The 20,778-nt window shown below is 56.7% G+C and overlaps 2 protein-coding genes across 4 annotated transcripts; both read right to left on the reverse strand.

Moving 5' to 3' along the window:
- Positions 1 to 3,180: 3,180 nt before the first annotated feature.
- On the reverse strand, positions 3,181 to 11,434 carry LOC136097797 (maestro heat-like repeat-containing protein family member 2B). 3 transcript variants are annotated; one of them, XM_071803691.1, is made up of 13 exons: positions 11,346 to 11,434; positions 10,523 to 10,806; positions 10,010 to 10,083; positions 9,682 to 9,801; positions 8,787 to 8,894; positions 8,435 to 8,591; positions 8,083 to 8,123; positions 7,793 to 7,934; positions 7,427 to 7,479; positions 6,977 to 7,216; positions 6,783 to 6,902; positions 6,472 to 6,582; positions 3,181 to 4,047 (listed from the first exon to the last, which is right to left on the reverse strand). In XM_071803691.1, the coding sequence occupies exons 2-13, from the start codon at positions 10,713 to 10,715 to the stop codon at positions 4,036 to 4,038; spliced, it is 1,371 nt and encodes a 456-aa protein (XP_071659792.1). In that variant the 5' UTR covers positions 10,716 to 10,806; positions 11,346 to 11,434; the 3' UTR covers positions 3,181 to 4,035. The 3 variants fall into 3 exon arrangements, with proteins under 3 accessions (XP_071659792.1, XP_071659790.1, XP_071659791.1); XM_071803689.1 differs by lacking the exon at positions 3,181 to 4,047 and adding an exon at positions 5,445 to 6,088; XM_071803690.1 differs by lacking the exon at positions 3,181 to 4,047 and adding an exon at positions 5,445 to 6,093.
- On the reverse strand, positions 11,246 to 18,198 carry LOC139827472 (maestro heat-like repeat-containing protein family member 2B). Its single transcript, XM_071805554.1, has 10 exons — positions 17,906 to 18,198; positions 16,819 to 17,655; positions 16,189 to 16,328; positions 15,406 to 15,528; positions 14,489 to 14,654; positions 13,994 to 14,092; positions 12,854 to 13,005; positions 12,343 to 12,486; positions 11,346 to 11,438; positions 11,246 to 11,290 (listed from the first exon to the last, which is right to left on the reverse strand). Exons 2-10 carry the CDS (start codon positions 16,841 to 16,843, stop codon positions 11,246 to 11,248), a joined length of 987 nt encoding a protein of 328 aa, XP_071661655.1. The 5' UTR covers positions 16,844 to 17,655; positions 17,906 to 18,198.
- Between the last annotated feature and the right edge of the window lie 2,580 nt (positions 18,199 to 20,778).

The following is a 20,778-nucleotide window of genomic DNA, read 5'->3' on the forward strand; positions in this document are numbered from 1 at the left end:
AACCACACCTTAGTGCCATCCCGTCCCAGAGCTACCTCAGCATTTCCCACTGCAGCCTCTGCGATGCCATCTCCTCCCTGAGGTACCTCAGCCTTTACCACCAAAACCTCTCTCCCTTCCGTCCTCTCCTTTAAGTCCCTCACCCTTTCCCGCCAAAGCCTCCCCCGATGTCATCACCTCCCTGAGGTACCTCAGCCTTTCCCGCCAAAGCCTCCCCCAATATCATCCCCTCCCTGAGGTACCTCAGCCTTTCCCGTCAAAGCCTCCCCCGATATCATCCCCTCTCTGAGGTACCTCAGCCTTTCCCATCAAAGCCTCCCCCGATATCATCCCCTCCCCGAGGTACCTCAGCCATTCCCGTCAAAGCCTCCCCCGATATCATCCCCTTCCCGAGGTACCTCAGCCTTTCCTGTCAAAGCCTCCCCCGATATCATCCCCTCCCCGAGGTACCTCAGCCATTCCCGTCAAAGCCTCCCCCGATATCATCCCCTCCCCGAGGTACCTCAGCCTTTCCTGTCAAAGCCTCCCCCGATATCATCCCCTCCCCGAGGTACCTCAGCCTTTCCTGTCAAAGCCTCCCCCGATATCATCCCCTCCCCGAGGTACCTCAGCCTTTCCTGTCAAAGCCTCCCCCGATATCATCCCCTCCCCGAGGTACCTCAGCCTTTCCTGTCAAAGCCTCCCCCGATATCATCCCCTCCCCGAGGTACCTCAGCCTTTCCTGTCCAAGCCTCCCCCGATATCATCCCCTCCCCGAGGTACCTCAGCCTTTCCCGTCAAAGCCTCCCCCGATATCATCCCCTCCCTGAGGTACCTCAGCCTTTCCCGCCAAAGCCTCCCCCGATATCATCCCCTCCCCGAGGTACCTCAGCCTTTCCCGTCAAAGCCTCCCCCGATATCATCCCCTCCCCGAGGTACCTCAGCCTTTCCTGTCAAAGCCTCCCCCGATATCATCCCCTCCCCGAGGTACCTCAGCCTTTCCTGTCAAAGCCTCCCCCGATATCATCCCCTCCCCGAGGTACCTCAGCCTTTCCTGTCAAAGCCTCCCCCGATATCATCCCCTCCCTGAGGTACCTCAGCCTTTCCCGCCAAAGCCTCCCCCGATATCATCCCCTCCCCGAGGTACCTCAGCCTTTCCTGTCAAAGCCTCCCCCGATATCATCCCCTCCCTGAGGTACCTCAGCCTTTCCCGTCAAAGCCTCCCCCGATATCATCCCCTCCCTGAGGTACCTCAGCCTTTCCTGTCAAAGCCTCCCCCGATATCATCCCCTCCCCGAGGTACCTCAGCCTTTCCTGTCAAAGCCTCCCCCGATATCATCCCCTCCCCGAGGTACCTCAGCTTTTCCCGCCTAAGCTCCTCCCGCGCCGTCCCGCCCTCAGGTTCCTCCGCCGCTCCCTCCGTTCCCGGCCCCCCCCGCCCCTCGCGCCCCCCCTTGGCGCTCCCGACCCGCCGCTGCCCCCTCCCGCTCGCTTTCCTCCCTCTGTCCTGTGTCACTACGGGGGCTCCCCCCTCCGCCCCACGGCCCCGCCCGAGCCCCGCGCAGCGCTCAGCGCGGGGCTCCCTTCCCTCACAGCCGCCCGCGTGTTTCCCCCTCGCCCCGGCCTGGGGCCGCGCTGTTGCGGCTGGCTGCCCCTCGCCTTCCTCCTTCCGAAACCAGCCCGTCTGTCACCCTCCAGCCTCACCCCTCAGCCGGTCCCGGGCCGCCCCGTCCAGTCTCCCCGCTGTCCGCCCGCCCCTCGCTCACCGCCGGCCCCGCCGTTCCTCGCGCGCTGCTCCAGCCGCCGCACCGCCGGCACGCGCTCCGCGGCCCGCGCACTTACGCAGCGTGTCCCCGCCCATCCCGCGCAGGAGCCAATCCCGTCCGCGTCCGCCACTGGGCTGCGCCCCCCCCCCCCCCCCGCCTCCGCGCCCGGCACTGGCCCCCCCTGCCCCTCGCCTCCCGTCCCGGAGCCACCGGCGGCCGCAGAGCGGCGCTGTCCGCCCGCAGGGCGGGGCCGGGAGCTTTCAGGCTGCGTCTGCCCGGGACCGAGGGCTCTGCCGCCTGCCCGGGACAGCCCGGGACCGAGGGCTCCGCCGCTGCAGCCCGTTTCGTGCCGTTTGCGCCCCCCACGTTACACGGCGGCAGCCTTCCTGCTGGTTTAGCTCACACACCTTTCTTCTTTCTAACTGCACAGCAGTTCACACTCACGAAAGTTCGTGCTGGTTGGCATAAGAGTATCTGCATAAGAATTTACAAACATTACAAAGATATACCACAGACCACAGCTTTCTAAGCTTTCAAGTTAAAGTTCCATGTTTAAATAAAACAGACAATACCAGTAGAGCTGTGTACCTCTGTCGTCTTTGTTCAGAAAGAAGTGACAACACCAGAAAACACATTGACAGCCAGTGCTTTGAACAGTGAAGGTGGGATCTGCAAAAGTCTGATTAAACTAAACAGCCTCAGGTCTTTATCAAGCTGCAGATCTGCCAGGAATGCTGAAATGCAAGAGTTTACTCCTGCAATATTCCACGATGGAACAGCCACTTCATATCAAATATAATCTCAAAGTTCCAAACCAGTACATTAAAAAGCTACCAGTAAGTATTAGAAGACCACTGCAAGATCTTATTGCTTTTTGAGTTAAATAATAATTTTTCAATAAACCAAAACCCAAACAGGTTCTCAAATCTGTTGCTTATCCTCCTGTTCATTCATTAGCACTGCAGCAATCAGTTTTTATACAATGTGTCAACAGAGGCGTCTAAAAAACCCCAAACAAAACTTATTCAAGTCCACGGACACCCCCGCCCTCCTTGCCCCCCCTCACCCTGAGCCCCACGATCACCACTTGGTGCGGGAGAGGAGCACAACTCGACAGACAGAACCAGAAATCCGACTGCGGTAAGAAGGAAACATCGAGGTAGTTACAGCTTCCTTAAACATTCAAAATCTAATGTCTTCCAAAACAAAGCACATCATCCTCATCATTTAAAAAGCAAAGTTGCTTTGTACGTCTCTGATCCTCACACCAGCTGAGTGGTTCTCAAGTCCGCTGAGCTCCACTGTGCAGCCACCCCCACGTCTGTGTCGCCTTGTCTGGAGTCCCCAGTCGCGGGACAGTGAGTGGGGTTGGACTCCAGTGATAAAGAAAAACACAAAGAGTCAAATTGGAAAAGTAATTAAAACAGAAGACCTGAAAGCCAGTTTAATTTTAAAAACTTATTCGTACACTGCTATAAGCATATGAAGTATGGGGGTCACGAACTCTTGCTACCACATATGTGCCTTATTACAATAAGCACAGGAAACAAGGAAGTAGCATTCCTTCTATTTTTGATGTAATTATGAGCTAATACATCTCCTGAGATGGCTTCCAGACCTGATTTAGTATCTACACTGTGTTGTACTGCAGATAAATACCTCAGGTCAGCATTAACTGAAGACAATGTGCAGAATGAGCAATATGCAGGTAAGCACAAGATCCTGGATTCCTTACAAGAGTCTACTTCTAAAATTGTCTGAAAATGCTGCAGAAATTGTAGCAGATAAACAACAGTAGCCACATTTTGTCCTATGGCATTTACATAATGTTGATCCACCTGTATTAACTTGTGCCCTTTCGGAACAGAGCTGTAAACTCAGAGTGTCCAAAGACTTCTTTCTTTTGAATAGAATACGCTTAAACTGGCTGTCTTCAACAGACTGGCTGTGCAGACTTGCAGCAGTTGAATGGAGGATGTGATTCCAGTGAATGGAGACAGAAAGAAGATCAGCACAAAACCAGCAATGACAGACCAGAGACACCCACCTAAAGCCTACGGAGACCAAAAAAAGTCGTCGTGTGGGCTTAGCAGTTGGGGAACCAGACCAAACAGCCTGGTTATTCTCCACCAGGAGGGTCTTTATCTGGCCATGATCATGTCATCAATGGAGAAACTCACCATCATCAGACAGAGTGCAGGCGTGGGCAATGAGAGCAGCAAATCCAGCACCGACACGGTGTCAGAGTTTGTACAGACAATGAACACGCTCACGGGTCTTGTTCAATACTTTACACACTATTCTGAAAAGAGACACTGATTTAACTGTTGCACAGCACATACTGTCACTTTACACAACTTGGAGAAACAAAGCAAGCTCATAAAGTTCATACTCCATACATCAGGATAGGAGGTTACTCATAAAATGCAATCATCTCTGCCAGATACAGGCAAATGCACATATTTATTTGAAGCAAATTCCAAGTTTATACCGTCATCTCAGGTCAAATTCTGCTATCAGACACAGGACACACAGCTCAAATGCCAACAGCTCATAAGAAAGCTTCACAAGAGAATGAACTAAACATACAGCTATGGAATCAAGTGTGTTTTATCAATACATCAAATGCAACTCTAATTCCCCTAGGCCCTCACGTTAATAGAAACCCCACAGAGTTTCTAGAAAGAATGTCCATAAAATTGACATGCGACATTACCCTCAGTGAGTCTCCTGAACCAGACGGCAGAGCAACCGACCCGCAGCAAGGACAACACAGAACAGACAGTTCTGCTGGAAACGCAAGGAACGGACTAAAAGTAACCATTCTGCATTACAGAATTAATGCATTGTGTCACTTTGTGTAGATAATTCACCCATAAAAATCAGTAAATATGAAGGCCACCCTTACTGATAAATGCCTATATGTTTGTAGTCATGTTTAATAAAACACACTTTGTGAGGGTTTTTTGATTCAAGAAGGACACTGGATCAGTGTGCTTTGGGTTATTTCTGTAAGGAGCCATAACTCAACAGAAAGATAGCTTTAAGAAAGCGTGCAATTAGCTATTAATTGGACAAAATAAGTGTAGTTAGCACATAATAAATAGTTTTAAATGGTCTCACAAGTAGTTCATGTGATACATTTCCCTCAGGGTCTCCTGATATCTCCCATTCATTTTTATTAAACCTGCTGAAATGAAGCTGTGTGTGTTTCATTTCAGTGATCTACAGGGAATTCAAACCAACAATAACAACTTGCCGTATTATCAGAAACAGTTTCTGAAGAGCAAACACAACAATATGGGAGGGGGGAGTGGAAGAAACACCACCTGGATTCATTTTCCCATATCAATTCTTATGAAAATACCCACAATAGGATGCAGTTATCAGCAAGGTATACAACTGCATATCTACACACAACATAACTGCATGTAATCGCACATTTTTGACCATATTAACTACAAATTGGGCAGCTATAAAATACGTCAGTTATACCTTCATTTACTTCCAGAAATCTCCACTGAAATTATTTTGTTGCTTAAATTACTGTATAATGTGCACTTTATTGATGTGTTATACATTAAGTATACAAACATGTTATGAAAAAACAAATCTAGTCCCAATACCTTTGTGAGTTTTAAAGGACGCCGGTGGGTAACGGTGAACAATCAACAGTCATCCGGGTAAAACACCCATGGGCAGAGCTGAAACTTGTTTTTATTGGTAGGTTGTGTTTTTCTGCAAGTTGTGTTATCATACTTACATACAGCAAATAAAGATTTGACCCAAATTACATACCTTTATGTGCATACACACACGCACATGTTTGTGTTGTACAAAGATGCACACTGTTACTGAGATGTATAGGCATTGAATGTGTCAGGTAAGTAACATGACAAGAGGCTTGAGAGGTGGGTCTGCAGGGAATTATGTAAGTAACATATTAATGCAACAAATCTGGTGGCATAAAGCTACGGGGGAAAAAAATCCAGCGGAGAATCAGATAAATTCACGTGTTCTTTAAAGACAGCTCATGCATTCAACCAACTCCCAGGTGGGCCTGGCTGTGGAAAGGAAAGTTTGCTCGAGCACTTAGCGCCAGTGTCTGATGAGCAGACAAAACACCAACTGCAGACCGGGGACCCCCAGTTCTCAACCAGTTCATGGCTCTGAGCATCTTCTTTCCACACACTGCGGGTAACGCTTTACATCTGCAGTCCCCTCCCTAAACCCATCTTGTTCCTGGCTGAGAAGATACCAGATGTGGGAACTATTGCATGATAGAAGAATTTGTGCTGTCAAACCACAGGATTCTGAGCACTGCAGATGATCACAGTGCGGTGCTGTCCTGAGAAGAAAGGATGAGTGACTTGTGGTGTTCCCTGCTGCTCACTGCCCTGATCCTGCCCACCCTCATGTTCCAGCTCCTCGAGCTGCGAGCTCCGGGGCCGGGAGCTGTTCCCGTCCTGCAGCCGGGGCTCTGGCATGGGTTGCGGAGCAGGGAGCAGCCAGCATCCCACACACTGCTGGCGGATTTACCACTGCCCTTCCCAGCACATCTCAGGGGCCCCAATGCCGGGACATCCCCTCTGAAACACAGGTCTTGGGCAGCTCTTCCAAGAGGGCTGATATGAACACAGCTGCCACAGTTTGGCTACAGAAGGTGTAGAAGTGAAAATAAGGTCAAAAAAAGGAAAGTCGAAGAGCGAAACCCTGGATCCTTTACCTTCCAGCCCATGGAAGTCTCATAAAACCTGTCTCTGGTTAAAGCAGTCACTGTGTCCAAGACCAGGTTGAAGTGGGTCTCAGCAGGATGGGACACCACAGAAATCATCCCCTGCAACCACAGGGAAATGGGGAGTGGGCTGCAGCCCAGGCACTCAGCCATGGCCAGTGACAATGGCCAGGTAGGACATTGCAATAAGGGGGAAACAGCAGCAATGGGCACATCAAGGAGGTCTGGAGCAGGGCCAGCACCAGCCCTCCCTCTGCACCAGCAACAGGCAGAGGATGCTCAGGACATGAGCATCACCTCACCTGGGTCTCAGAGAGCTCCACAGAGTCCGTGTCCTGGAGGAACATCAGCACCTGCCCTTGGACATGGCTGAGGTCCCGACAACCTGCCAGCGCTGTCCCGAGAGCCTCGTACAGGAAAAGCTGAAAGAGAAGAGGTTGAGCCTGAGATGCGTTCACAGGCCGATCTGTCAGGAGAGGGCTGGCCCCACACTGACCCGACTGCCCCCGGAGCAGGCGAGACTGGCCGCAGTGCCAGGCCGGGGCAGCACGGGGGAAGCGCAGTTTGGGGGTGAAGCAGTGAAAACTGCCGGTGTGGGCAGAGTCCCAGTGTGGGGCAGGAGAAAAACCTTCTCCCAGGAGCCGGGGGCAGAGCTGCCCAGCTGCCGGCTCAGCTGCTGGCTCAGGCCCACGGTCCAGGTGTCGTCCTCACTGGGCTCCAGGGACGCTCGCAGGAACTGGGGGGAAGAGGAGAGGAAGTGAGTGTCCCCCTGCCCTTGGCCAGGGCCCTTCCCACACCCATGTGTCCTGGGATGCTGCTGGGGGAGAGCTGCTGGAATGGCAGTGTCTCCCCCTGCCAAGCCCAGCCCTCTTTTCACCAGCTCCCCACAACTCTGTCTGCTCCCTCTTCTCCCCGTCTGTTTATGACACCCCCGAGGATGCTGTACCTTAAGCACATGTTGCTCCCACTCTGCAGAATCCAGGGAGCTCTCAGCTCTTCCTAGAAAGCAAGAGGAAGCAAAAGCTCTGCTGCTGCTCAAGCTCACAGCAAAGAAGAACCTGGTGTTCTCCTCTGTGGTCAGACCTCCCAGAAGTCCCAGGCCATCAGGCTGGAAAGGGCCCACAAGTGCCTGTGCCAAAGCCCTTGCAAGGCCACAGACACAGGAGGAAACCCAGGGGCATTTGTCAAAGCCACTGGATTCACGCTGAGGAAGGACACACTGACCATGGCTGATCCCCACTGTATGACTGCTGGGAAGCTGCATTTTCCTGCCCTCCCTCCCCTCCAGCCTCTCCCCCCACCCACACTTTACCTGGCAGGCGCTGCAGCAGGAGGGGGATCTCGGTGGCCCACGCTGTCCCCAAGGCCCCGCGGATCCAGCCCTGCAGGGCCTGGAGCAGCTGCAAGGCGGCGACTGCGCGGCCGCTGCTGGTGTGAGGAGCTGCTGCCAGCACCTGGGCGAGGGCAGCAGAGAGGGGTCACCCCTGCCACCAGAGCCACCCCTGCCAGCCCCGAGACAGGACTGGGATCCCCGCGGGGCTCGGGCAGGCTCGGGAGTGCTCCCAGAAAAGCTCTTTCTTTCCCCAGGGCCCCGCTACTCACCAGCGGTCCAGCCAGCAGCGCCTGGGGAGCCGGCAGCCGGGCTGCGGGGAGGGGGAAAGGCTGGTGAGATGAAGAGGCCCCGCTGTGCCCTGACCCCTGTACCTCCCGTGGCCCACACAGGGCTGAGAGCAGCTGCACAGCCACAGTGCTGGCCTGGGGGCTCCCCAGGCTGCCCCGCATGGGATGAAGGCAGATCCAGCACGGCCAGGAAGGAACCCCAGCTCCCCAGGAGCCAGAGCCTGACTCTGCCATTTGCTTTCCCTGGGCTCCTGCTCAGGGTTCATGGGGCACAGGGAGACACAAACTGGTCTGAGCCCCTTCCAAACCCAGTAGCACTCCCTGGGGCTCCTACCCTGCTCCTGCGAGTCCACAGCATCGGGTTCCTCCTCTTCCTCACATCCCGCGCTCTCCCGTCTCTCCAGCAGGGCTCGCAGGCAGCGGGACAGCGGGATCAGCACGCCGCTGCACTGGGCTGGCACCACGTACTGCAGCAGCCTGGGCCACAGGAGCTGCAGAGCAGAACCGAGCAATTCAGCACACCAGCATCTCCACTCGGCTCCAAGATGTAAAGGATGGTCTACATTTCCCTGAGCCTCGTGTGCTTCAGCACATGTGAGGGGAGAGGTTCAGGCCATGAGGAAGAGCAACAAAAAACACTCTGAAGGCAAGAAGTGGCCACAGCAGCAGGCCAGAGGGCAACTTACTTGAAACATTCCTCTCCGAGAGACATCCAGCGAGCCCAGGATGTCCACGTGCGGGGCTCGAAGAGCTCTGTCCTCCTGGGGCTCCCAGGCAAAAAGGCCTCCTGCCGCCTGTAAGACAGAGTTGGCAAAACCCCGTTCCTCTCAGCTCCTGACCGACCAGGCTCAGGCACAGCCCCCCCACTGCTGCTGCACCAGCATCCCAGGAGCAGCGACCTCCCGAAGGAGAACCCAGAAGCCCTTCCCTTTGCCCTGCTCCCAGAACAGCCTCCTGGAGCCCTGGAGAAGAGTGGCACACACACATCTCCCAGCCAGACAGATGCTCCAGCCAGAGAGGGAAGATCCTTGGCAAGCCAGCAGGAGGCTGGGCCATCCCTGGCCTTCATCTCCTGGGTGCCCGGCTGGAAACACTCACCGCAGGGGCTGCCACGCAGCCTGTCCCCTTGCCAGAAGGGATGTGGGCCCCAGGCTGCTATGGGATGGCCAGGGCGTGCTTTGGAGAGCCGGGGCACGAGAACACCACAGAAAGCTCCTCTAGCCAGGCCCACCTGTGTGCACGGGCTGAGCTGGGCTGATGGCCCATCAGCATTTCGGGACGGATCATGTCCTGTCCCCACAAGTCTGTCCCTCCCTTCACAAGGCAGCTTTGCTGGAGGTGCGTGTGTGCACAGTTCAGCCCGTGGGGCGTGCAGGCAGTCCCGGGTGGCGTGACCAGGTGCAAACCCACGTCACCCCAACATCTCTACCACCACGGTACAGCCCTGTGGAGGCTGCTGCGATGGCTGAGCTGGCGCCAATGGCCCTGCAGTGTGGAGCTCTCCATGGGCAAGGGCGCCTGCAGAGCTCTCAGCACGGCCCCGGCACCGGCCGAAGCCCCGGTGTCCTGCTCTGTCCTTACCAGTCTGCCCGAGCTCCGGCTGTACTCACTGAAGATGTGCCCCACCACATCCCATGGCCAGCAGCTCTGGGAGCCGGAGCTGAGCAGTTCCCGGATGAACTCCAGAACTGCCCTCCGCACCTGCCAGGGAGAGCGTGGTTATCACCCTCCTGCTCCAAACCACAGGGAAGCCGCCTGCGCTTGGGGAAGCCTTTGTGGCTCACGGGGAGATGACGAGGGCACGGCAGAAGCTTCTGCTGCTGCTGCCATGGCCTGGTCAGGCTCTGCCCCGAGGAAAAGGGTTTCTCTGCCTTCCCTGGCAGCACTGTCCCTTCCCAAACCAGCTCACCTGGACGCTGGGGTCGGTGCACACCAGCTGCATGGCCAACACCCCCTGGGGCAGCTTCTGCCTTGCTACAGGAGCTGGAAGAGACACAGAGAGCTGTGTTGAGGCAGAGCCTGACGGCAGAAGGATTCCTTGAAGCTTCCAAGCTTCACGTACACTGCTGGGACAGAGAAGCAGGGCCTGACTCTGAATTCACAGCAGGCAGGGGTGTGCCCAGAGTGACTCTTTCTAGAGGCACAGCTATTTTAGAGGCACTGAAAGCTCTGGTAACACAGAGAATGGGAGAAATGGCACTGGTACGAGCATCTCCTGTGCAAACCACCCACTCATGTCACTGAGCCTGGAGCATCGTCCCTGGTGGGCCCCCATTTCTAACTGCCGGGGACAGCTCGAGCATCATCACAGGGGGTCAGCTAAGCTGGGGGACCCGCTCTTTGCAGCTCCTCTCGGGTGCAGCTGCACCACTTCCAGCCCATTCCAGCATTCGGTCCAGCAGCCCCAGCCCCTGGCACTGACCGTCAGAGCTGGCCAGCTCTCCCAGCAGGCTCAGGGTTGACACACGCTGGGTCTCGCTCCTGTGCCTCAGCTGGGACCGCAGAACAGCTGCAGGGCAGGTTCGGGCTGCAGGGAAGAAATCGCATTCTGCATTAGCAGGCGGCTGCCCCTGGCTGCCGAGGACAGGGACAGAGCTGCCACGGCACAGGGACATCGCCCCGTCCCCCCTCCTTACCCTGCAGCATCATGGGGCGGGATGGCTTTGCCTTACAGGCCACGCCAGGCACCTCAGTCACACCAGGGACCTGTGGGAACGTGGGTCATTTGAGAGAAATGTGCATCGGCCTTGAGAGGGACCAAAAAGAATTGGTGCTCTCTGCCTTCCTCCCCTCCCTTGCTCCTCCTGCAGCTTGGCCGAGAGGGAAATGGCTGTGGGAACCAGGCTGCCCCTCCAGCCCCTTCCAAGCGCAGAACCACAGAGTGTCCTGAGCTGGAAGGAACCCACAAGGATCTCGAGTCCAACTCCTGTCCCTGCACAGGACACCCCACAGGTCACCCCCTGTATCTGAGGACGGTGTCCAGTCTCTTCTTGAACACTGTCAGATTGGGGCCGTGACACCTCCCTGGGAGTCTGTTCAGTGTCCATCACCTCTGGGGGAAGAACCTTTTCCTCATGTCCCACTGACCCTCTCCAGCACATCTTCTGCCATTCCCTGGGATCCCAGCATTGCTCTTCCTGCACCCTTAAGGCTCTTCCATGGCCCCTGGCTCGCACCCTGGCGCGCTGGTCTGCAGGTGGTCCCGGCGGAGGGACACCCTGCCCTGCCCCGCAGGCTCCCCTTACCTGGCGGTGCCCAGTGGTGCGGGTGCCGAGAGCTGAGCCCCGTGCGGTTGGGGTCTGACCTCCCCCCAGCATCTGCAGTACGTGGCCGAGGTTCTACAGGAGAACAGGGAGGGGAGGAAGAGGAGGTTAAAGCCACCGCAATGCTCCAGGGAAAGCAGAAGCCCAGCACAGCTGGGATGAGGGGAGCCCCTGATGTCAGCTCCCAGGGACATCCCCAAACCCTCCTGCCCGGGGTCCTCATTTGCCCCTCTCAGAGCAGCATCAGAAGGTCTCTGCTCTCTGCACAGGGACACTGCTGACAACTCCGATTCGTAGAATCATAGCATCATTTTGGTTGGAAGAGACCATCAGGATCGAGTCCAATTGTCAAGCTAACACTGGCACTACTCCATGTCCCTGAGAACCTCCTGTCCGTCTGTCCAGCCCTCCAGGGATGGTGACTCCAGCACTGCCCTGGGCAGCCTGTTCCAATGCCCCACAGCCCTTTGGAGAAGAAATTGTTCCTAAATCCAACCTCAACCTCCCCTGGGCAACTTGAGGCCGTTTCCTCTGCTCCTGGCGCTTGTTCCTGGGGAGCAGAGCCCGACCCCCCTGGCTCCAAGCTCCTTTCAGGCAGTTCAGAGATCAGAAGGTCTCCCCTCAGCTCCTGTTCTCCAGCTGAACCCCCCAGGTCCCTCAGCCGCTCCCATCACACTTGTGCTCCAGCCCCTCACCAGCTCTGAGGCAAAGCTCTGCCCACACACAGAGCCCCAGGGAGGTGCCAGTGCCTCCCTTCCCAAGAAGATGAGCCCCAGGGACTCTTGGTTCCCCCTGTCCCCGTCCCCCTCATTGCTCTTTTCTTGCCCAAAGAGCCCAGGAAGCCTCAGGCCTCCTCTGCTCTCCCTGCTCCTCCTCTAAGGGCTTCCCAGCTCCCCTGGCACCCCACAGCCCCCCAGCACTGCGTGGCACTGGCCCAGACCCGCTGATCAGCCACGCCAGGCCCTGCGTGAGTCCTCACCTCAGTGACCCGGGAGGTGTCCTGGACCCGCTGGTGCTGGCGCAGGAGCCAGAGGAGCTGCTCCCGGGCACGCTGGCAGTGCCGCTGCTCACACACAAGGACACCAACCATGGCAGCCACCGCACCGAGGACAGCCCGGTTATCCTGGGGAGGGAAGGGAGAGGCTCTGCTTGGGCAGCTGAAGCTCTGCCTGGTGCTCAGCACGCCCTGGACACCAGTCTGCCCTTCCCACTGGGAGGGGTTCCCTTTCCCTTCTGCCCCATGGGAGAGGGACTCCAGAGCAGAGCCGGCGTTTCCTCAGGCTGGTAGCCCAAGGCCACAGGACTCGGCTGCTTCTCTCCAGGGAGCCTCCAGCCCCAGCACAGTGCCAGCAGGCTCCTGGCTCAGGGGCTTTCCCCCCAGACCCCCTCCCTTCCCCACCTCCCTCTGCTTGACCCCACAGGGCACAGACGGACCCACTGACGTGGACACCCCCGCTGCAGCCCCAGCTGTGGGAAGCAGCACCTCTCACCTGTTCTTCCTTGCAGCCCAGCCAATTTACCACCGCGTGATGGAAGAGCGGGTAAATGTCTCCACAGAGCTGTGCTGCCCTGCTGCGAGGAAAGGGGCGGCGCTTCTGGCTGCACAAGTACACGGTGATGGCCTCGGACCATCGCTCCAGAACTGCACCAGGAAAGGGAAAGGACAAGGGAGCACATGGGAGTCTGCAGCAAGGGTCTGCCCTTGTGCCCTCGCCCAAGCCTGCTTTACGTACAGCCCCAGGCTCAGCAGGGCCCGGTCCAGGACCAGATCTGGATCCGAGGACAAGCTGTGCTCTGCAGGTGTCTGGATTCTAACACCCCGCTGTTTCTCTCCTCCCCACTGCACCTGTTCCTCCTCAGTGGCCCCTTTGCCTCCAGCACTTGCCACTACAGCCCCTTCCCTTCCCACACACTCTGCTTTCAGTGCAGGAACTCCAAACCCCAGGGGAGAGCAGGGGAATCACAAAACCACAAACTGGCTGGGGTTGCAGGGCGCTCTGCAGATCCCCAGCCCCACCTGCTCACGCAGGGTCACAGAGCAGATCACGCAGGGTCACAGAGCAGATCACGCAGGGTCACAGAGCAGATCACGCAGGTCAGTCCAGGCGGGTTTGAATGTCTCAAAGAGACTCCACACCTGCTCTGGGCAGCCTGGGCCAGGCTCTGGCACCTCACAGCAGAGAAGTTTCTCCTCATGTTCAGATGGAGCCTCCTGTGTTTCAGTCTGTGCTCATTGCCCCTCACCCCGGTGTTGGGCATCACTGAACAGAGTCTGGTCCATCCCCTGACACCCACCCTTCAGATATTTACCAGAATAAATAAGGTCCCCTCTCAGCCTCCTCCAGGCTGAACAGCCCCAGCTCTCTCAGCCTTTCCTCAGAAGAAAGATGCTCCAGACCCCTCAGCATCTTCGTAGCTCCTCTTTGTAAGGAACAGAAGCCACGGGAAGGGACCTGGCAGCTCCTGACGTGTCCTGCCACAGAAACCTCCCAGACTCCCCCCTCTCCTCTGCACACCCAGCAGTTCGGGGTCCCGGCTGGGCTGACACCCACCACCTCTCCTCTAGGGTCACATGGAGCCACCAAAGGCCACCCAGCCCCTGCGCGGGCCCTGGCCGAGCTGACACTCACCCCCGCAGATGGTGCGCAGGGTCCGGCCGCTCCCCGCCCGGCTCAGCGTCCTGCGCAGGGCCAGCAGCGTCGCTCCCGCGAAGGGGACACAGCGCAGGGCTGCAGAGAAGGGACAGAGGGACCCAGAGGGTCAGTGGCACACAGGGGACACCAGGGTCCATCTCTGGCAAGGCTGGAGCTGCTGGGCCATGTGGGACACACCGGAGGGCGTGGGGAGGGTGGCCTTCCCGAGGGGGACACGGGGAAGCCCTGTGGGGAAATAGGGGGGACAGTGGGGGACAGAGACCCTGCGGGTTTGTCTCCAGTGGGGTCCTACTGTCCAAGCACCAGGACTGGGCTGGTGAGGCAGAGCTGCTGGCCGGTCCTGGCACCAAGCGAGGAGGCACGGCAACTCCAGAGTCCCCCCGGTTCAAGACAGGGCATTTAGGGAGGGGGGATCCCTTCTCCCTGTTATCACAGACCCCTGCCAAAACCAGGAGGCTGCATGTGCCGTACCATAGCTGCCAGCCATCTTGCCCAAGGTGACGAGCACAGCCTCATCAGGGACCTTCCCCACCACCTTCAGGTGGCTCTGCAGCTCAGCCATGACGAAATAGAAGTGGGAGTGGGCCAGAGCCACCAAGAAGTCACTGGTGGCCATCTTCACATCATCCATCACACCCTGAAAAAGTGCCGCATAGAATCATAGAATCATTTTGGTTGGAAAAGACCCTCAAGATCACTGAGTCCAACTGTTAACCCAACCCCGGCACTGCCCCATGTCCCTGAGAACCTCCTGTCCGTCTGTCCAGCCCTCCAGGGATGGTGACTCCAGCACTGCCCTGGGCAGCCTGTTCCAATGCCCCACAGCCCTTTGGGGAAGAAATTGTTCCCACATCCAACCTCAACCTCCCCTGGGCAACTTGAGGCCGTTTCCTCTGCTCCTGGTGCTTGTTCCTGGGGAGCAGAGCCCGACCCCCCTGGCTCCAAGCTCCTTTCAGGCAGTTCAGAGATCAGAAGGTCTCCCCTCAGCTCCTGTTCTCCAGCTGAACCCCCAGGTCCCTCAGCCGCTCCCATCACACTTGTGCTCCAGCCCCTCACCAGCTCCGTTCCCTTCTCTCCACTTGCTCCAGCACCTCAAGTGCTGTCCTGCAGTGATGGGCCCAAAACTGACCCCAGGATTCGAGGTATAACACAGTATTCGAGAAGTAACGCTGAGCCTGACCCCAGCTCTTGCTCAGTTAGAAACAACCCCAAGTCCACTTCTCAGCACAGCTTTGTGTCCCCTCTTCAAATTCTGTCATGAGGAATCCCCAGAGCTTCTCTCTGAGGACCTCCCTGTGTCTGAATAACCGAGGAACATCCCTGTGTTTCCCCAGAACCCAGGGATGGAGGCAGGCTGCTTTGGTGGCCCTGCCGGAGAACAAGCTCACCTGGGCTGCTCGCAGGTCACCCGAGGCCTCTGCGATGAGGCGGTTCACGACACCACTGGGCAAGCAGCCATCCTCTCCCTGCAAGGCACGCTCCAGCTCCCGGTACGTGTCCACCTGCTCGCCCTGGGGAGAGACCACAACGGGCAGTGATGGGACTCGCGTTGCCCTCGTTCCCAGGGAGCCACCAGAGACCCACTGTCCTCCGAACCATCTGTGGGACACGGGCATGAGGTACGAGCTGCAGGCTCAGGAGAGCCACGGGCAACGGCAAGATCTTCTGCGGCAGCTCTGAGACAAGCAAAGAGCCAGAGAGGGACACGGACCCCACCGGGGAAGAGGCCGTGGGGGTCACTCCTGAGGACGGGGAAGGTGGCGGTCAGAGGGAAGGTGCCAGGTGGGCAAGGGGAAGGCGTGGGGAGCAGTCCCTGCCCTGAGGAGGAGAAACCATGAGCACCCTGCACCCAGTGTCGCTCCTCGCACAGGCAAGAGCCCCGGGCTGCTGGGACAGCTCCAAACCAAAGCTCAGGAGGGCCCTTGGGTACCTGGGAAAAGGCACTGGGGAGAAGCTGGGGCTGATGGCAGAGGCCTTGCCCTGCCCAGGAGAGAGCCGAGAGCTCCTGGGGACAGGAGGGAGGGAGCAGCGACATTAGTCCCACCTGAGCGGCAGGATCAGCGCTTGGGGACACAGCTTGCAGGGCAGAGATGCCATCAGACAAGATCCCTCTCTGCCATGGCCCTGGGGAAGCCCGGGGCACGGAGGGGAGCCCTCACCCCCTGCCTCACCTCATGGTCCTGCAGCTGTTTCAGCCGAGATGTCCCAATGGCCACAAAGGTGTCAACAGCCTCAGGGACAGTTCCGGTTGCCCGGTCTCTGTCCTCAGGACTGGAGGCTCTGGACGGGGGACACACGCACGGACAGAGAGCTGGAAGGAAAGAAGGAACTGGTATTGCTGGCCGCAGAGCTTCCAGCAGAGGGGTGAAGGTCTCCCCAGCCTCCCCAGCACCACCAGCCCGTGCTGGGCTGGGCTGGCAGGAGCAGTCGGTGGGATGAGAGGAGGGAGTGTGCCCCTCGCTGCAGCACTGGGCAGACCCCCTGGGGGACTGGGCCCAGTTGGGGGCCCCCAGTGCCAGAGCAGCAGCGACGTGCTGGAGGGAGCCCAGCGCCGGGCTGAGCTGGGCAGGGATGGACACGGGGCTCTGCCAGGGGGACGGGAGGGCTGGGGCTGGGCAGCACCACAAGAGCCGCTGGGCCAGGCTGTCTCGGAGCCATCCCAGGCTGCTCCATGGAGGGCAGGGACAGGATGGAGCCCTCAGGAAGGTGTCTGGCAGCAGGACGGCAGGGGAGGTGACAGGGACACGGCCCCCAGCACCTGGAGGGACAGACGCTGCCTCAGCCTCCCGCCAGCCCCTCACCTCGGAGCGCCCTCATCCTCCTCATGGCTGCAGATCTCCCAGATCAACGCTCTCCGCTCACCAGGTTCTCCTCCCTCAAACTCCACAAGAAACCAAGGCAACACCAGCCCCAGGAGGAGGAGGTAGAACCCAGACACTGTGACCTCACCACAGGGCACGGTGCCTGGCCCAGGGCTGCGGTGGCACAGGGACACGTGCTGGGGACACACCGTGGGGCAGGGACCAGACGGGACCAGAGCAGGAGGAGTCTCTGGCAGATCCCAGATGCAGCAGTTTTCTCCAAAAGAGAAAAATCATGTCAGGTGGCTTCACTGGAGGAGTCTGGGGCTCCCACCTGGGCTCTCAGCTTCCTATAGGAAGTGAGGTGACTGTGCGAGTACCTGGGAGGAGTCTTGGGTGGATCCTGCAGGACAGAGTTTCCACTCAGAAAGAAAAATCACCTCGGGTAGATTCATTGGAAGAGTCTGAGGCTGCCACCCAGGATCTTCTGTCCCTGAAGCAGAGGTCAAAATACTCCAGGAGGTGCCTGGGAGGAGTTTTGTGTTCTTCCCAGAGAAGCGAGCTTCTAGCGTGAGAAAAGTCATCTTCGGTAGCTTCCTTGGAGGAGTCGGGGGCAGCGAGCTGGGATCTCAGACAGTGAAAGCAGAGCTCAAACAGCTGCAGCAGAGTCTGGGAAGAGTCTCGGTGCGTTCTAGAGGTCAAAGCTTCCTGCAGAAGAAAAAAGTCTTCTCCGGTAGCTTCTGTGGAGGAGTCTGGGGCTGGTACCAGGATCCTGGGGCACTGTCAGAGGAGCCCTGGAGAACCCAGGAGATGCCTGGGTGGAGACTTGGGTGGATCCTGGAGGAGAGAGATTCCTACAGATAACAAAACCATCCCAGGCAGCTGCCTTGGAGGAGTCTGAGGCTGCTGCCCTGCATCTCAGATGCCTAAAGCATCTACCAGCACACAGTCACACAGGACAGAGATCAGGGTGTCAGCATGATTTTAGCAACTGGACTAATAATTCTGATCCCAGACAAAAATCAATAAACCAATGAGTAACTCTGAATGTTGAATGTTATTTATTCTGTAGTAAAGATCAACTCACAAGCCTTTCTCAAAGACTTTCACCTCTTCACAGCCCTCTGGCGGCTCACGCTTGTACTTGTAGCTGTTGTTGGGTTTTGGTGAGGCAGCATATTTGGGCAAGGGAGAATTATTCCCATTCTCTGCAGGAAGAGGGCATCTCATTCCTTCAGTGTGCCACACTAGGAAAAAACACAACAGCTATCTTTACACGTCCCCCAAACTGAAACCCACATCATTACCAATGTTATAAAACTAAGGAACGTTTTCAGTGACCTTGAAGTTTTCATTTGCAAATAGGTTTCCTTATCTCAATCCCTTTCCTCCTTTCCATTTCTCCTCACACCATTTTTCAGGCTCCTCTGCAATCTCTGTCCATTCCTGGCCACCTCCTGTTTGTAACCGCAAACACAGATCTGCGGTCCTGTGCCATCACCACCTGGCAAAGGAAACAGACAGAAATCATATTCTTAAAAAGCAGAACAAGCTTACGTGGAATTCTGAAATTCTCCCAGTGTATCTCAGCAGATTTCTGGTACAAAAGAATGATGTGAAAAAGCCAGTTAAACTTTTATGTGTGCATGCACGAAATGCTGGAAGGTTGCCGGCTTTGTCTGAAACAAAAACAATGCCTGACACAAGCAACAGGACTGGCCTATTTCTGCTGTTCCACCTGTCACTGTGCACTCTCGATTCTTCACCTTGTTCAGAGTACTTGAACAATCTATTATTTAAAAACAAAAACTTGTCTGGGAAGCATATTCCTCAGTTATAACTATGCAGCTCCAATTACAGAGCACCACATATGTGTGCACACGTATATTTGGAACAACTCAGAAAAAAAAGATTGCTTACAAATAAGAAAACATTCCACCATTTCTCCATGGATGTGGGAAACAAAGTCCCTCTTTTATTACATGGTCATGCACGTAGCAACGGGTAAAGTTAAGCAGGGTTAAACTTTTAGAGTTACACAGTACCTTCATCTCTGGGATCAGCAAGAAGATCATCTGCAGAACATGGACTTTCTTCACTGCCTTTGTTCGAGATGGTGAGAAACGAGGCTGGAGATCCTGGCTGGGAGCGGCTGCTGCTGTTACTGCTGCTGTTACTGCTCCTGTCTGCTCCGCCGGGCGTCCGGGTACCGCTGCTGCGGGTACGGCTGCTGGGGGCGCCGATGGCGTGGGTACGGCTGCTGCGGGCGCCGATGGCGTGGGTACGGCTGCTGCGGGCGCCGATGGCGTGGGTACGGCTGCTGGGGGCGCCGATGGCGTGGGTACGGCTGCTGGGGGCGCCGATGGTGTGGGTACGGCTGCTGCGGGCGCCGATGGCGTGGGTACGGCTGCTGGGGGCGCCGATGGTGTGGGTACGGCTGCTGCGGGCGCCGATGGCGTGGGTACGGCTGCTGGGGGCGCCGATGGCGTGGGTACGGCTGCTGGGGGCGCCGATGGCGCGGGTACGGCTGCTGGGGGCGCCGATGGTGTGGGTACGGCTGCTGCGGGCGCCGATGGCGTGGGTACGGCTGCTGGGGGCGCCGATGGCGTGGGTACGGCTGCTGAGGGCGCTGATGGCGTGGGCGCCGATGGTGTGGGTACGGCTGCTGGGGGCGCCGATGGCGTGGGCGCCGCTGCTACGCTGAGACAACGGAGACGCTCAGTGCCCAGCTGGAATATCTCGAGGCTGTTAAAATAACAGGGGTCAGACGGCTGCTCTTGTCTAGTTTGCAATTTCTTTAAATCCAGTAATGCTGAGGGGTTTTTTGGGTTTCACAAAATGGGTTGAAGTGGAAATTTTTATCCATTACACAAGATCCCAACATAAAATAAGTCAGGTTTGGAAACTAAGGACAACGGTTTTCAGGATGTCGCGGATCACAGGCTTGCTCAGCGGGAAGGGACCCTCCTGAGCTCGGCGGGTCCAAGCCCGGCTCAGGCAGTCTGTCCTGCCCCGAGAGCCATCCTGGCGGCGCCAGGGTTCAGCATCTGCACAGACAGCGATTCCACAGCCTCTCTGGGCAACTTGCTCCGGGTTTGAGCAGCCTCGCACAGTTTAAAAAAATAGACTAGAAAAGTGTTTTTCTTGTGTTCGGGTTGTTTTTAAGTTTATGCCCATTTGTTCTTGCCCTTTCATGGGGCACTAAGAGTCCAGCTCCCTCCTGCTCGTTCTGCACGTCAGATATCGACACACATTGATAAGATCCCCTGTGCTTTCTCTTCTCAAGCCTGAACAGTCCCAGCTCCCTCAGCCTCTCTTCATATGAAAGATGTTTCAGGCCCTTAATCACCTTTGTGGCCTGTATTTCTGACACTTCATTACTAAATTTACCTCTAAAAATACCTAACAATAAAACTAACGTTAAAAATTGGCAAGTTGTGCCTCAGCTGGGATGGGGCGGCTCAGCATGAGCAAAGGGAAGAAAAAGTTCCTACAAAAAGTCTCAAAACCGACCTTTTGTCTTTGCCCCTGTTTTACTGAGATTTCTTATTTTATTGGAAAACAAATTACATCACAGTAATCACAGAGGAAAAGGTTCAGATTCAAGCTTTATGTCTTCCCTGCATTTTGTTTTTCAAGGGACTTTTCAACTACCTTTATTAAAGAATTACTTAGACTTCAGCAAAGCCTTTGACACTGTATCCCCAGCATTTTCCTGCAGAAGCTGCAGCTCATGGCCTGGATGGTGTCTGAGGGTCACCAAGGCCAAGTGCCGGGCCCTGCACTGGGGTCACAACAACCCCACGAACGCTGCAGCTGGGGAACAGCGGCTGGAAAAGGCCCTGGGGGTGTTGGTGCCAGTGGCTGAACATGAGCCAGAGTGTGCCCAGGGGCCAAGAGGCCACAGCATCCCAGCTGGTACCAGCACTGGGGTGGCCAGCAGGGCCAGGGCAGTGACCG

This window comes from Patagioenas fasciata, chromosome 2, assembly GCF_037038585.1.
Source record: "Patagioenas fasciata isolate bPatFas1 chromosome 2, bPatFas1.hap1, whole genome shotgun sequence".
NCBI classification, from domain to species: Eukaryota; Metazoa; Chordata; class Aves; order Columbiformes; family Columbidae; genus Patagioenas; species Patagioenas fasciata.

Coding starts and splice junctions, on each gene's coding strand:
- LOC136097797 (XM_071803689.1), bottom strand. CDS start 10,715: ATGTCCCTGTGCCGTGGCAGCTCTGTCCCTGTCCTCGGCAGCCAGGGG. Junction 8,124..8,434: donor TGTGGACTCGCAGGAGCAGG/GTAGGAGCCCCA, acceptor CCCTCCCCGCAG/CCCGGCTGCCGGCTCCCCAG. Junction 7,935..8,082: donor CGCTGCTGGCTGGACCGCTG/GTGAGTAGCGGG, acceptor GCCCTCGCCCAG/GTGCTGGCAGCAGCTCCTCA.
- LOC139827472 (XM_071805554.1), bottom strand. CDS start 16,843: ATGAGGAGGATGAGGGCGCTCCGAG. Junction 15,529..16,188: donor AACAGCTGCAGGACCATGAG/GTGAGGCAGGGG, acceptor GTCTCTCCCCAG/GGCGAGCAGGTGGACACGTA. Junction 12,487..12,853: donor TGGGCTGCAAGGAAGAACAG/GTGAGAGGTGCT, acceptor TTCCCTCCCCAG/GATAACCGGGCTGTCCTCGG.